Source organism: Berghia stephanieae, chromosome 5 (genome assembly GCF_034508935.2).
Source record: "Berghia stephanieae isolate SIO BIC M18660-M18661 chromosome 5, UCSD_Bste_1.3, whole genome shotgun sequence".
NCBI classification, from domain to species: domain Eukaryota; kingdom Metazoa; phylum Mollusca; class Gastropoda; order Nudibranchia; family Aeolidiidae; genus Berghia; species Berghia stephanieae.
In genome coordinates this window covers 56,696,061-56,711,706 of record NC_088364.1, presented here as the reverse complement: position 1 = coordinate 56,711,706, position 15,646 = coordinate 56,696,061, and the positions used below count along the sequence as shown (strand labels likewise).

The 15,646-nt window shown below is 34.5% G+C and overlaps 1 protein-coding gene across 1 annotated transcript in view; it reads right to left on the bottom strand.

The window, feature by feature from the left end:
• LOC144973978 (extracellular matrix organizing protein FRAS1-like) overlaps positions 1-15,646 on the bottom strand; it is a 99,409-nt gene that overhangs the window by 35,090 nt on the left and 48,673 nt on the right. The window contains exons 38-50 of the mRNA XM_078916867.1: positions 15,083-15,263; positions 12,281-12,469; positions 11,859-11,978; positions 11,252-11,431; positions 10,537-10,661; positions 9,516-9,656; positions 8,630-8,887; positions 7,605-7,700; positions 6,702-6,852; positions 5,364-5,587; positions 4,406-4,504; positions 3,231-3,396; positions 726-806 (exon numbers count right to left, since the gene is read on the bottom strand). Of these exons, the coding sequence (XP_078772993.1) occupies positions 726-806; positions 3,231-3,396; positions 4,406-4,504; positions 5,364-5,587; positions 6,702-6,852; positions 7,605-7,700; positions 8,630-8,887; positions 9,516-9,656; positions 10,537-10,661; positions 11,252-11,431; positions 11,859-11,978; positions 12,281-12,469; positions 15,083-15,263 (2,011 nt within the window). The remainder of the gene's footprint in view (positions 1-725; positions 807-3,230; positions 3,397-4,405; positions 4,505-5,363; positions 5,588-6,701; positions 6,853-7,604; positions 7,701-8,629; positions 8,888-9,515; positions 9,657-10,536; positions 10,662-11,251; positions 11,432-11,858; positions 11,979-12,280; positions 12,470-15,082; positions 15,264-15,646) is intronic.

Sequence of the window (15,646 nt, the reverse complement as noted above, 5' to 3'; positions counted from 1 at the left end):
AGCATGCTTGGCTCTTTTGAGAGATATATTGCAATGTAACATGGCATGTTTTCGTACACATACAATCCGATAACCGTAAGCAACCATGGGCTTGATTTATCATTGGTGCAATGGATCATATTTTAATTGATTTGAAAGTTATTCCATTAGATTGCAAAAAATGAAAATTTGTGTTATTAGACCTGGAAACAAGTACACGTCAGAGATATATTCCATCATATGTGATATGTAGGACTTTCCAAAAAAACATTGTTTTCATGATTCTGTTCAAAATAGATCTATGGCTCCATGTATTAATCTGATAGCCCACATTATAATGCAGCTGAGAAAATCAAATGTAAAGGTGCATGGAAAACAAGCATTGAGTACCAGTTATGTTCATATAAAATGCAATAATTTTTTTTACTTTTACGTATCCAAACTTGAAAATAAAAGTTAGAAAGTAGGACTCATGAGTAATATATTTCCCCCATTTACTCATTTTTCAAGTAAATATGGCTTATCATGTCCATGCATTGAGCCTCATTATTATCAATCAAATCCACACTATAGACGTGTTAATTTTTCCTACTTTTCAGCAGTTCTATAATAAATAAAATATTAATAATTCCATTAAAACCATTAAAGGTGAATTTTCTAAATAGTTTGGATGTAAGTACAGCTAAATCATAAATATATTATTGAAAAAAGATGCAACTTGCATCATCAAAGTACTATGTTATTACCTGATCTTTTAATAACTGCTCTAGCAATCTGATCTGTTTCATTCACTTGGATGATTTCGCTTGAAAACTCAAATGATGGTTCTGGTAGGATTGAATCAATAAATAATTGCAGTAAAGACCATTCATGTTGTAGTTTCATAATGTTCAACATTCAAAACACTTCATTTGTTCCCCAAGGCTGCTATATGGAAACCAGATTCCCAATTCATACAGTACAAGTCGCTTACTGGGTATCCCTTTTATACTATCACTTTTTTATAATAATAATAATAATAATAATAATAATAATAATAATAATAATAATAATAATAATAATAATAATAATAATAATAATAATAATAATAATAATCTTTATTGTCCAAATTAAAGGCAATTCATGCTCAGTTTGGTTCATGGTATGAACATCAACACATTTACAAATACAGACACAGCCATACACGAACATACACGCTTGCACATTGTTTCTACACATGTATACAAAAGAAATGAGCGTACATACAAACACATATACATACATACATGCAGACATAAATACAAACCAGCATATCATCGTATATGCATGCCTACATTCATACATACATACATACATACATACATACATACATACATACATACATACATACATACATACACACAGACACACACACAGACAGATAGAACGATACGATATATTTGCTGGGACAGCAGATAACCATATTATAAATATAGTGTCTTATATTAAGAAGAAGATGGCAATGATTGTGATGATGATGATGATGATGATGATGATGATGATGATGATGATGATGATGATGATGATGACTACGATAATGAAGATGATGATGATGATGATGATGATGATGATGATAACGACGGCGGCAATGTCGATGATGATGATTCACGACACTGCTTCTCGTTATTTTCATTGGTTGTCTCATTTTTCCATAGAAGATTTGTTAATTAATTTTATGGCGGTTGGAATGAAGGTTGTCTTATGTCGATTTGTCCGACATTTTGCTTCTAGATACCGTCTTCCGGAGCGCAGAAGTTGGAATTTTTCGTTCAGCGGATGCCTCTTTTCGTTGATAATGTTAAAAGATTTCTTCTCAACTGCATTAATATAAGTTGTGTCAAGGCTTCTAAGGTCTGTGTTAATTATTTTTGAAGCCTCTCTGAGGGTTCTATGTAGTTTGGATTTTTCTTTTGTTCCACAGCTTCCATACCACGTTGTGATGCCAAACGAAACGATACTCAATATTAATGACTTGTAGATTTGTATCATGGTCTTTCTGTTCACATTGAAAGACCTTAATTTTCTGAGTATATACAAGCGCTGGTTACATTTTTTGATGACATTGTTGGTGTGCGATTCAAATCTTAGACTGTTATCTATAATTACACCAAGGTATTTAAACGTTTCAACAGTTTCAACCGCCTGATTGTTAATTTTTGTTATTTGTCTTGCTCTTTTTCCTATTTTTCTGTGATCAAACAGTTGTTCCTTTGTTTTTGTTACATTGAGCTCTAGACAGTTATCGGCACACCATTTGCTGAATTTACTAACTTGCTCAGTGTATTTAAATTCGGAGACGGAATCATTGAGCAGGCCGAGTATTGCGGTGTCATCAGCATACTTGATGAGTTGGCAGTTATCAAAGCTAGCCACACAATCGTTTGTATATCTTTCATTACCTATAGCCAGCTAATCATTCACACCTGAGTCGTGTGGGTTGATGTACGTGAAGGGCTTTAACCTAGCACAAAGCGCAAGGGCTAAAATATGCAATCATTGCCGTTCATCCAGTCACTGACTACGCTCAACTTTGCTTGCTATTAATTAATATAACGAATAGATACAATCTTTACCCTATCATCTCCTGAACATTGTCTTTGCTAGAGTCACTAAATCAACACTGCCGTCACCAACAACCACTGACAGATTATCAAGAGCATTGACAACCCTTGCAAATTACAGTGACAAAAATGGCGTAGACAATAACAATAACAATAACAACATGACATTAAAATTTTATAAATCCTACGTGATAATTTATGGAATTCTCTGACAACATAAATTGATAAACAAATGAATTTACATCTGAAACAAACAGTATATGATATAAGATCTCGTTGTTATTGTGAACACAACTATATTTTCATACACACACGCACCCCCCCCCCCAACTCTAACTCCACCCCCCCCTCTCTCTCTCTCTTCTCTCTCTCTCTCTCTCTCTCTCTCTTCTCTCTCTTTCTTTCTTTCTTTCTCTCTTTTAGTTTGATTTAAACTTTATGTAATCAGTCAAAGAATTATAAAAGCTATTTGCATCATAGTTATCATGCTCAATTTATTTGCAAAGTTCGCGCTAATTGAGATTTAATGCAAACATTTTCTCAAGACTGTGGATAAGTCAGTATTTTTTGTTCTTTCTATCATATTCATATTCTACTTTATCCGTTAAAAAACCTGTAGTCTTCACTGTATGTTAAATTTCCCGTTATTGTTGCCAAATTTTATGTACGTACCATCCTCTTTATCATGAATAGTAATGGAGGCCTCTGTGATTTCTCCAGGGATAACATAAGACGGAGACGAAAGATGTACAAAGAATGTTTCATCTCCTTCAAAAATTGCGTCATCGTTGATAATTATGTTGCAAGTATTCTCATCTTGCCATTCCTCAAACTGTACCTGAAAAGTAAAATATTTAGAACTGCAAAGTAATGTTGGAACTTGAAGGGTGTAAACAACAAACACTGCACAAAATGTACGATTCAAAGAAAGTTTATAACATTATATGTATTATAGACTACATTTTATGAGAAAATATCAAATGGTGCAGCCCAACAGAATCTTATAATCAAACAGGTTAGGCCGAAACTCAGCTTTTTATATGATCTAGATTGACTTCATTGTATTCATGGGTAATATGTATATACTTTTCTTCCTTTGTGCTTGAAATAAAGGGAAAATGTATTGTACGTATTAAGAATAAGTGCAGTAATTGGGCATTGAGAAACCCTGTTTCTAAGGGATGTTTAGGCCTTTTGAGTTTTTAAAAGTATATTTTGCATTTCCCATGAATAACGTTTGGACAAAATCTGTTGAAAAATAACAGGTGCCGCGTAGTAAATAAAAGATGATCTAAATTTTACTCTTGATTTTGCAGCTTTGACTTATTAAGATTTAGGATAAACAATACTGACCCAACATAAAAAAACTATTAAAATTTTAATATACTTATAATCATACAAATGAAACATAGTCTCGAGGAGCCCCAATGGGAATTCATTTAAGAAAAAAAGACAGTAACATATAATCAAACACATAAAACTTTACCCAGTAACTGACTGTCAACTACTTTTTAAAAATTAGAAAGAGTTTTCGGTTAATTTTTCACTGCTTTTACTCAAAGAAGATCTAGGCCCAGTCGTGGATCTCTATCTCAAAATGGTATTATGACTTGATAAAACAGATATCCAATCTTGAATTTTAAACCAAAAATAACCAGAATTGCTCTGTTTACATTCTTAGCACTTTGAGGAACCATATGTATGGTACTAAATAAAAGCATATCAGTTTGGCTCAAATTTATTATTTAAAATCAATACGTTTTGATGTCTGTTTTCCCCCTATATAGAGTTCCAAACATTGAATCGTTATATATCATTTATCATTTCTTCTTATAATATCTAAATACCTGTCCTTCCATATGGATAAAGTCCTGTAATGACGCAATCCTCCCACCTTTCGTTGACGAGGCAGTGCCAGGGAATGTAACACATTTCACAATAGAGTACTAGATTGACATAAAAAGGAGAAGAATTTGGATATCACTGCCTTGTAAACATTGTTTTAGGACTGAAATTATATTTTACAATATGATGTTACCAGTTCATAAACAGTTGACTTATAATTCTCAGAATGTAATAGCAATAATTATAAACAAATCTCGTTACAGGTAACAAATAGCTGTCAATTAAACAAAAATGTCAATTATTTAATAAATGAAGGTATTAATTCTTCTACACAACGACTTCACAATTTTAATTCCTTGTAAATGCCACTGATTACTATTCGACATCTTAGAACACAGGTGGTCAGCGCATAATATTTGGTATTTGAAAATGTTCAATGATATTAACTTTTCACCTTTGTCTTCCACTTCTGATTAAATTATCATTATTATTATTATTAATTATTATTATTATTATTATTATTATTATTATTATTATTATTATTATTATATTATTATTATTATTATTATTATTATTATTATTTTTTTATTATTATTATTATTATTATTATTATTATTATTATTATTATTATTATTATCATTATTATTATTATTCTTTTTTCTTCTTCTTCTTCTTCTTCTTCTTCTTCTTCTTCTTCTTCTTCTTCTTCTTCTTCTTCTTTATCATCATCATCATCATCATCATCATCATCATCATCATCATCATCATCATCATCATCATCATCATCATTGTCATTAATAATAATAATAATAATAATAATAATAATAATAATAATAATAATAATAATAATAATAATAATAATAATAATAATAATAATAATAATAATAATATAATTATTACTATTATCAGTATTATCATTCAATTGAGAACATGAAAATCGTCAAATAACAAAGAACTAACTTGTTTTAGGTTTCCACGTCTAATAATTGGGACTTGAATAACGCTGTCCTTCTCAGAAACATTGAATGCTGACTTTGAAAAGCTTATCTCCGACCACATGATATGGAACTCGTTGCCAGTCAAAACGTCAGGCCGACTGTCACCAACACTGAATACAAAAGTGTCCCTGTGTTCATTTGTCTTGTTTGTTAGTTTATAGAACACCTCTCCCTTGTCAACATCATCTGAAATACAAGATGGTATTTATTAACTTCGGTGTCCTGGGACTGATTTAGGCTATAGATAGTGTGCGCTTGGCTAAGAAGCTCACAACATTGCCATCCGGATGTATAAAGGATCAACACACAAAACTCTTTGTAACCATAAACGTTTATAGTCTGGTTAATACAGTCTAGTGAGAATTACCCAGAAACGCGGATGGCAAAAAAAACGATAACAAAGGCCCGATTGACGTCAACTTCATTCTATCTATACATAAATTTAAAGTCAAAAAGTTAAGGATGACTTCCTCCATATCAAACCTAGGGTTAGACGTGTATATTTTATCATGCGGTGTTAATAATCAAGCGGTGCGGCGTATTGTCATGTAACAAAGTCAAGCAATGTTGAGTCACAAACATTGTGACTATGTGAGTGACAATACTTTCAAAACGTTGGGCTGGGTGTTGTGTCCTTTGTTAAGGCTTTCGCACATCATTGCACTTGACTCGGTATTTCAAAGAACCATATTTAGGCAGACAGAGAAAAATATTGTAAGCATATAAGTACGAAAAGGAAGCTGAACAGACAACTTATACTAAATGAAATAGAGTTTGGTGATCGGTGGGAAAGTGCGAATGGGCATATAATATGGTGTATGTGGTTATCCAATTCCACAACATCCATTAATTAGTCAAAAATAAGTTAGTGTCAAATGGGTTAGAGGTATATCATTATTTTTAATTATCTGTTACTGTGCGGCTATTCTGTCAAGTGGTATGGCACTGGCCTTAAGATCGGAAGGACCTGGGTTCGAGTCCTGCTCTGAGCGGCGCAAAGGTGAGTCATTGGCATGGAAAAGGCTCTTTACTCACATTCTCTCACCGTACTTGGGTGTAAAATGAGTACCTGGCCGTAAACAGCATTAACAGGAAAACATTGTAATATCGCCTATCAGGCTTCATGCCTCGTCCTACATGTTGAGTGTTACTGTTTTGGCTAGGGCTTCCTTGTTTTGAGCACGTTTATTGGATGTTGCGCTATATCAAAAGCTCAAGCCGAAGTTTTAGTGAAGAAGATTTTATGATTAAACATAATAATAAAGGTAATGGTTATCGAGTATCATAATTTTCCATTCACCTTGTGTGAAAGAAAGCAATGATTCTCCTGGCTTCGATTTAGACTCCAAAATTCCCCATTTTGGTGGCTTAGTTATGACATAGACTATTCCTTCTGGAGTCGTATCTTCATCAGTGGTCTTTAGTTCTTGTGATGATATCACGTTACCAATCTAAAAATGGATACAAAATATCATTCATTTTATCACTGGGCCCATGTATCAGAACATTTTTATAATAATTAGATTCTAGAAGTTGAATTTTATTCTGTTTGCTAGCACATAATGAATGGAGAAATATCATCTAAAAGACTAAAGCTGTTAATGTACGACATTGGTTATTCATTAGGTAGGATCCTGAGCAGTGCTAAGTATGGAAATGCATTGCAAAAATGTATACAAGAACTCATAATATGACGGCTAACAGGCAGGACCTGTGAATAGAGCAGTTCATCATCATCATCATCATCATCATCATCATCATCATCATCATCATCATCACCATCATCATCATCATCATCATCATTATCAGCATCATCATCACAATTAAGAAACTAAAGAGCAGACAGCAGTGTAAGATAAAGATCTGAACAAATGTGTGTGAAAGGTGCCAGACGACAAAGCAAGAAAGAAAATTACAAGAAAAAAAAACACCCCAAAAATCAGTCTACCTCGACCGAGGTTCGATCTCCAGTCGAGGTAAACTGATTTTCTTGGATGTTTTTTTTTTCTTTTCTTTTTCTTTCTTGCTTTGTCTGGTACCTTTCATACACACTTGTTCAAATCTTCATCATCACAATAAGCATTATCATCTTGATTGATATATATTAATTTTCAGCAAAGAAGTTGCAGGATATCAAGTAGGATCATTTTCTTCATCATCAATCCTGCTGCTGTAACAACACAAAACTAAAGAGAACAGGTACCTGTCCATATTTATTTGCCTCTAGGAATTGAATGCCAAGGTTGATGTCAAGGACCGGCATACCATCATCCATGGCTAGAACTGTAATTTGGAAATCCTATTGAAAATAAACAAGAACAATGCTTTATACGAAAATAACTTGAAGTATAATTTACATATGATGGAAGACAATATCAAAATGGATGACTTTTCAAGATGACAACTTTGGTGGGTTGAAAAAAATAAATGGATTTGATTGGATGTTTAATCTATGACATTTTATTACGTCATACCAATGTAATGGAGTCGCTTCAACTTAATTGGTGATAACTCGATTCGAAAGCAAAGGAACTGTCTTCAATCTATGCTCAATTCCATGATATAAAATTGTCATATGTGACCAATCGTCTCAACATGGTGTTATGTCAGGGTGAACCTGATGCTTAAAATTGAATTTTATGCTTAACTTATAGATGAAACGAAATTGACGCATAGCATTAGTAAAGTTAAAATAAATGCCTTCACTAGGAAGAATGAATTTTCCCTTTTCCAAAAGCTTAAGTTTCCTAACTCCGATAATTTATTAATTTTCAAACTTGCTTTCTTTCACCTGGTTCATTCCAACACAATTCTTCACTAACGCGATGGGTCAAATATTGTCAGATAACCGATGTGTCAAAGTAATGTAGAAGCACATAGGCCACATTGTGTTTTATATCCAAACCATTTTTTCTATTGAGTTCACTGCCATTGACATTAAGGTTTTGAGTAAGATAATTATGGAAAACTTTACGCAATGTTGCATATCATGTGATGCCAAAGCGAAATAGAAATGTTTCTTTTAACAAGGAAGAGATTTGACTACTTAAAGTCTCTCCGAAAGGAAAAACGACATAAATTTTCTGTTGATTTAATGAGTGATGTTTATTTCATATTTAAGGGAAGACGATTGCCTAGATTTTCGTAGAACTTGTATATTAATCAGCTCTAAGATACTGCACCCTCTTTTCAAATTCAAAACACATAACAGCATAAAAATAGCCAAACCTGAGGGGTAGAAATGCGTGACCCAGACGACGGTTGATCTTGCTGCTGCATCGTGAAGGCTTTATTGGTCCCATCATCTACCAGAAAACTAAATGTATCGGAGACTGTCTCTGAACCATCATGTTGGTAGCTGACCCGGTTTTCGTAAAGATCCTCCATGGTAAAAGATTGGACAGGTTTGTGTATACCGTGTTGTGTCAAAAGATCAAGGCTACCGTGAATTGGGGGATCAATGATAGTGAATGATATAAATTGCTCCTGAAAGGAAAAAAAAGACTTTATAATGCTGATAAATGAAAAAGAGCTTAGTATCAGAATTGGTCTAAACACACCACATCAAAGGATATGCTAGTCATCAAAAGCAAGTCATCCTCAGCAGTGTAAGAACAAAAGAACATTAACCTTCTCTATACCACCCATAGGAAAATCGCCACATTCGTTACGACGCAACCGACAATTTTCTCATTCCAATTTCTGTTGTACATCAGAAAATTTAAAGAAATGCTGTGATTACAGCTATAAATAAGTACTAAACACAATGTTGTAGACATCATTTTGCTGAACAACATTCTATAGAGAATGCACTTGTTACTTTTTTCTTTGATTATGAAAAGTCTGTTTTTGTGTCTTGTGGGTGTGAAATTTCGGGGGAAATTCTTAAAATGGCTGGTAAGGAGAGAGCACATCACCTACCAAACATAAAAAGCACGAAGAAATCCAAAGCATCCAGTATCCAGAGTCACATTGCGACTTCAAATTCTAATTTTGGCAATTTTCTGTAATTTGCTGAATATCCTCAAATAAAAAGTAAATTACTCTTGTGCCAACAATCGGAGCCTGCTCTATCTACAAAGAAATAAAGTAATAGATCATAATAATTGCTTACCCTTGTGTCTTTGTCTGTTGCTTTGAGGTTGAATTCCGTGATCAGCTTTCTCATTCCTTCTTGAACCCGGAGACCCTTGTTCAAAAGGGTGGGAATGGCATCATCAATTGGTTTGATTCTGATGTAAAATGAACTCACCAACTGAAAGCAAGAAAAAAATATTGCAATTATAGATAAATGTGTAAGATCTTTATAGTATATCTCAACCGCCTCAAAAAGCTATTTCATTGGATTTGGATGCTAAGATTGTTTGATTTGGGGTATAAATACAGCTTCAGTCTGAAGAACTAAAAGATCTCAAATTTCTTATTATTTCAACATCAAAATATCTTTTTTAAACATCTCATTCATATCAACATAATATCCTTTTCAGGCGATGGGTCACACATTTTACTGTTTTGGTGTTTAATTGCAAAGTTTAGAACAATTCCTTTTTCGTTCTTGGGAAATCCACAAAGCACATAACGCATTTGATAGAATAAACTTTACCGACCAAAATTCTGAACAAATATTTGCTCAAGTCTCTGATGTCGAGAGAACTTAGGATGTTACTCTTCGGTAAATCGTCTAATTGATCGCAATCATAATTAGCAATAGCTGTAGCAGTAGTAGTAGTAGTAGTAGTAGTAGTAGTAGTAGTAGTAGTAGTAGTAGTAGTAGTAGTAGTAGTAGTAGTAGTAGTAGTAGTAGTAGTAGTAGTAGTAGGAGGAGGAGGAGTAGTAGTAGTAGTAGTAGTAGTAGTAGTAGTAGTAGTAGTAGTAGTAGTAGTAGTAGTAGTAGTAGTAGAAGGGGTATTGATGGCATTGCCTTACTCGGACGAAATACGTCTTTTTCATTCTAGGCGTACAACTTCAAAGGGAGTTCTCAAGGATGTAATGTCTGACTGCACTGATTTGTTTTCACATTTCCAAAATAACTAAAACGATAAAATAGTTCAACATATCTTATAAATGAACCATTTCCTCTATAATACATGTGCATGGACTACAAAATATTAATTCATAACATAAACGAAACTGACCTCATTTCTCCCATCTGAGACAGAGAAAATGAACTTGTCCAAGTAATGTTCCTCGGGAGTGGTATGCACATAAACGACTGACTTTGCTGCAAGGTCCGACTGGCTAAAAGTTACCACTGGTATACCTATTATTAAAAGCATAAAGATTATTTGAGACAAAACTTATTGACAGAAAAAAAGATAGAAACCATCAGTTTAAAGCAACGTATACTTATTTGCTGGTCTGATAACCCACATTGTTATGGGTTCATTGTTGTAAAAGAATTACTCTCAAACCAGTGGAAAATATTGTCCATTATAACAATGTTAATTCAAGCCCACGACGGCGCTCGGTTATCAGACCTGCAATTATGTACACATAGGTTTAAAGCATTACCTCTTAGTTACCAATCAAAAGAGTTGCCTGATATCAGAGTAGGAATCAGTGACGTGTAGGACATGAAAAGGTTGCAAAATAAGACAAGAGATCTTAAAGAAGCAACCCATGCCCTGTAGAATTGCTACCTTTCTGTAAAGGCAGATCATTAAATCATCCATTGCATATTAATGTAGCATAAAGCATAATCTGTATGCTCATGGTATGTTCCTTCCTATACACATTTACTCTTTTTAAAGACTATTTTATTTATATATAGATCTACATCTAAACAAATTTAACTCTCTGTCGATCAATATGTTCGATATATTTATAATGGTATTTTTCTATTTTTAACACCTGGCTGTCCAGTCAGTTCCAAGTGTCCAAGTTGTGGTCCATCCAACACAGTGTACATTAGGCTACCAGGCTCAGAGTCGAAGTCCGTGTATGACAGGTAATCTGTGGTCAGTTTAACCGCCTGACCCTCAGTTACATAAAATTCCTTATTGATGATTTCTAATGGCATGAGTCTGTCCTCTGAAGATGGGAGTGAGAAAATCAGGGAATAAATCTTTATATATATATATATATATATATATATATATATATATATATATATATATATATATATATATATATATATATATATATATATAATTATCATTGAAGGAAAAATCAGTATTGTTTGTTGGGGCTTTCATTTTGGGTTTTCCGTTTATATACCAAAGATTCGTTTGTTTTTGGTTTGTTTGTATTTTGATTAAAAGTGGAAGCATTAAATTTAACTTGGACTTTAATGTCAACTAGATATACATCAGTTAATGGCGCGACATAATTACAATATATGAAATCCTTAAGAATATTAATTAGATCAAAAAAGATGTTTATTATTCATAAATGTCAATAAATTACCATTGCCTATCTCCTGATATTCTCATTTAGGGGTTTGGATGATCAAACTTACCTAAAACAGTGATGAAAAAGTCCTGATCTATCAATTCGTTTCCTTCAGGGTCAGAGAGTTTGAATTTGAAAAGAATGTTTCCAACCATTTCACCCATGGTATGTTTATAGAAAATAAAGCCTGGAAATTAGAAACGAACAATGATTTCATTCTTAGCCTTTCCAATACAAATATTAACATTATCACATATTTCAAATCACATATTAAACAAATAGTATCAATCTACTCAGGTGTGAAAAAGTACTTCAATAAAGAAAGTAACAGTTACTGTGAGATTGCTTCGTATAAAAAAGGGCGCTTAACAGGCGTGAAATATTTGATCCATATGTCCTACTGGGGAATAAATAATTAACATTGATCATGCATGGTGAATCAATAGAATTACGCTACATAAATGTGCATATTTCATTTTTATTCTTTACCTTTATCTATGTCCTTTTGTTTGAATGAGCGAGCAGAAGAAGAGGAGGTAAGGATATAACTGACGTCTCGGTTATCAAACTGTAATGTCCCGGCACTTGGGTCCTTAATCAATGTATACTGAATCTCCGAATCTTCACTATCAAGGTCCGTAGCTTTCACGTCTCTCGTTGTCAGAGGTGTTTTTGTGCCTGGTTGATAAGAGAAAATATTGATATCAATATTCTGGGCAAAACCCATATAATCATTATCAAAATAGATATAACAATAACGACTATAAAACTCACTCTATTCACTTCAATTGAGAAACGTATTTCTTGGCTCTATTTTAAAGGACTAGTTGAAATGAAATTCCCCGCATTCCCTGGACAGCAAAGAAACTAAAATGTGAAAGAGTCCCTTGGCATTAGAGAGCCAAATCTCATCAAGATGATACAGACACTAAAACGTGCCTGGTTTGACAAATCAAGAGACATGACGCCCTTGAATTTTTTCTAGAGGGTAATGTGGGGGGAGGGGGGGGGGTTAAAAGAGGTAGAGGGAGACCAAGGAAAATTGGTCACAAGACATCAGCGAATGGATGAATAAGCCAGTGACTGAATGTGGAAGGATGGCGCAGGACAGAAGCTTGTTTCGGTTGGCAGTTGCGGAGGCCACGTCCAGGAGGGATAAGCCATGATGATGATGATGATGATGATGATGATGATGATGATGAGTTGGTGAAAGAACGCCGTTGTCTTTCTCAACTATGTCAGGGGGTCAAATAGTTTGGTCTGCAGAGATGTGGTTCCAGCCCAAATTTTCTCTCTTGCAGTTGCATACTTTGGGCAGGTCTGGGGTACATAGTGGGCGCCTTCTTCTCCTTCACCACAATCCCACATGTCTGTCTCTCTTATTTAGAAAATCTTGTGCACGTGTGTTTCGGGCAATTGTGTCCTGATCGTAGCCTAAAGATTGTGACCTAGTATAGAAAATGAAAAAACAGATACTTTGGCCAAAATGGGATCTGAGGAAACACAAGATGAAACGTTTTATGGAGTTGACGAAATTAAATCTTTCATCAAGGCCGAAACAAAAGTCAACTGGTACAAGACGCATCCGAGCTTCAATAGAAGTGATCCAATCATACTTATAGAGTTCAAATTGGCCCTTTCTAATCCCCATATATTGTGTCATGCCTATGAAAGTAGTGTTGTGTCTGCTGTACATCAGGAAACATTTTTTCATCTTAAGGAGAAAACATTCGGGCATAATTCAAATATTATTTTATTAAAATGACCCCCGTCCTCAACTTTGCAAATTCTCAAGCATGCAATAAAAAAGAAGAATAAAGTTCTGTTCCGCCGAGCTTTAGGTCTTATTATAATTACGAGGGCTGTCCCAGAAATAAGGTAAGTAGAGCCATATCTCCTGAACCAATGATGATATTCAAAATCTGTAAACCGGAGATTAAAGATACTTTTGTTGTGCATCAGTGCTGAATGTTTCAGCGCTATTGATGAAGAAGATTCTGATCTGCATAAAAACAAGGGTACCTACTCCCATAACTGAGTGGTCCAAAGAAGTGTCACAGAACCTCCTTCAACGAGTCCATGATGAGCAAGAAATGCGAATTGGACCTGGTGGAGAGTTGGCGCCTGCTGACCAGTCGGTGTGTTTTCTTGGCCATATGATCACTGGTGATGAAACCCGGGTTCACCACAACACGCCAGAATCAAAAAAGGATTCGATGATCTGGAAACGTCCTTCTTCACCACCGGCCAAACAGTTCAAAGTGCAATATTCAGTGAGAAAGTTGATGGCCACCGTGTTCTGGTATGCCAAAGGTGTTCTCTTCATTGATTTTCTGCAACCAGGTCAGGCCATAAACGCTGCCAGATATTGTGAAACTTTGAACAAACCTAAAGAGGCCGAAAGACGAAAGAGACCCGATCGGCTCAGCAGAGGAGTCGTTTTTCAACACAACAATGCCACTCCCCATACTCCAAACATGACAAAGCACTGGTTCCAAAGGAATGCGTGGGAAGTTTTACCACATCCTCCTCATAGCCCATATCTCGCTCCATCTGCTTTCCATCTGTATTGACCCCTTAAGAGACACTTGGGTGGAAAAAAAATTTGACGATGACGATGAATTGATTTCAGAAGTGGAGAATTTCCTGAAATGTCTTGACGTCAATTTTTATAGGGAGGGGGTATTTGACCTCCTGTCACGATGGATGAAATGCATTGATCGAAACGGCGACTACCGTGAAAAGTAAAAAATGATGTCAAAGTTTATACTGTAAGTTTCATTCAATTCCATTCACAACTTTTTGAGTTACGAGCTTACTTACCATATTTCTGGGACAGCCCTCGTATTATTATTATTATTATTATTATTATTATTATTATTATTATTATTATTATTATTATTATTATTATTATTATGAATATAAATTACTATTGTCATCATCATCATCATCATCATCATCATCATCATCATCATCATCATCATCATCATCATCATCATCATCATTATTATCATCATCATCATCATCATCATCAATATCTGCAGCAGCAGAAGCAACCTATTCCACAACAAAGTGATATTTTCGAACAAATCTAATGTTTCATCTTCGGATACGTCAAACTGTATGAACAAAAGACGTTTTTCAATGGAACGTACTCGTAACTATTGTGTTTTGCATCCACCCAGCAAGTCTCATTCTTATGAAATGGACTCAATTTCGAAAGCGGAGATGTATGTAATTCATGATGAATAATATAGTAATCAAGTACTAATACCTTAGAAAACACCCCACCTGCTTTAACCCTGAGCCCTCTATTTATAGTAACTCGGGGGGTCTCATCGTTGACAACGCCAACGATTATATTTATGACTTTGAAATCGGTAAAATCTCCATCAGTCAAACGAAGTTGAACGGAATCTTGTGTTGTCTCGCCATCATCATGTTGGTACATAATCAATTCTTGAAGTATATCCTGCAGAAAATAAAAGAGCGTTTTAAATGAAATTTTGACAGAGTAAAGACGACGATGGAGTTATATTAAATCAATCTCAACCATAGAATCCTGGAATAAAACCACTGGAATATTTTATATAAAATCATTACCAAATTTGAATAAGAATATTAGTGAACTATTGAGCAGCGTGGCTCAGCGGTATGGTTTTTACTTTCCGGTACCCGAAAGGTGCCGAGTTCGATCACCGGCTGCTGCGTTGTGTGTTTCTTGAGCCCTAGCTCAACTTGAGGCGCTACACTGTGGCTGACGCCTGGGTTATTCCAGTCTTCCCTTTAAATAGACCCTAGAGACAAATTTCCCCTATGGGATGAATAAAGAGAATTTAATTTAATTTATTTAAT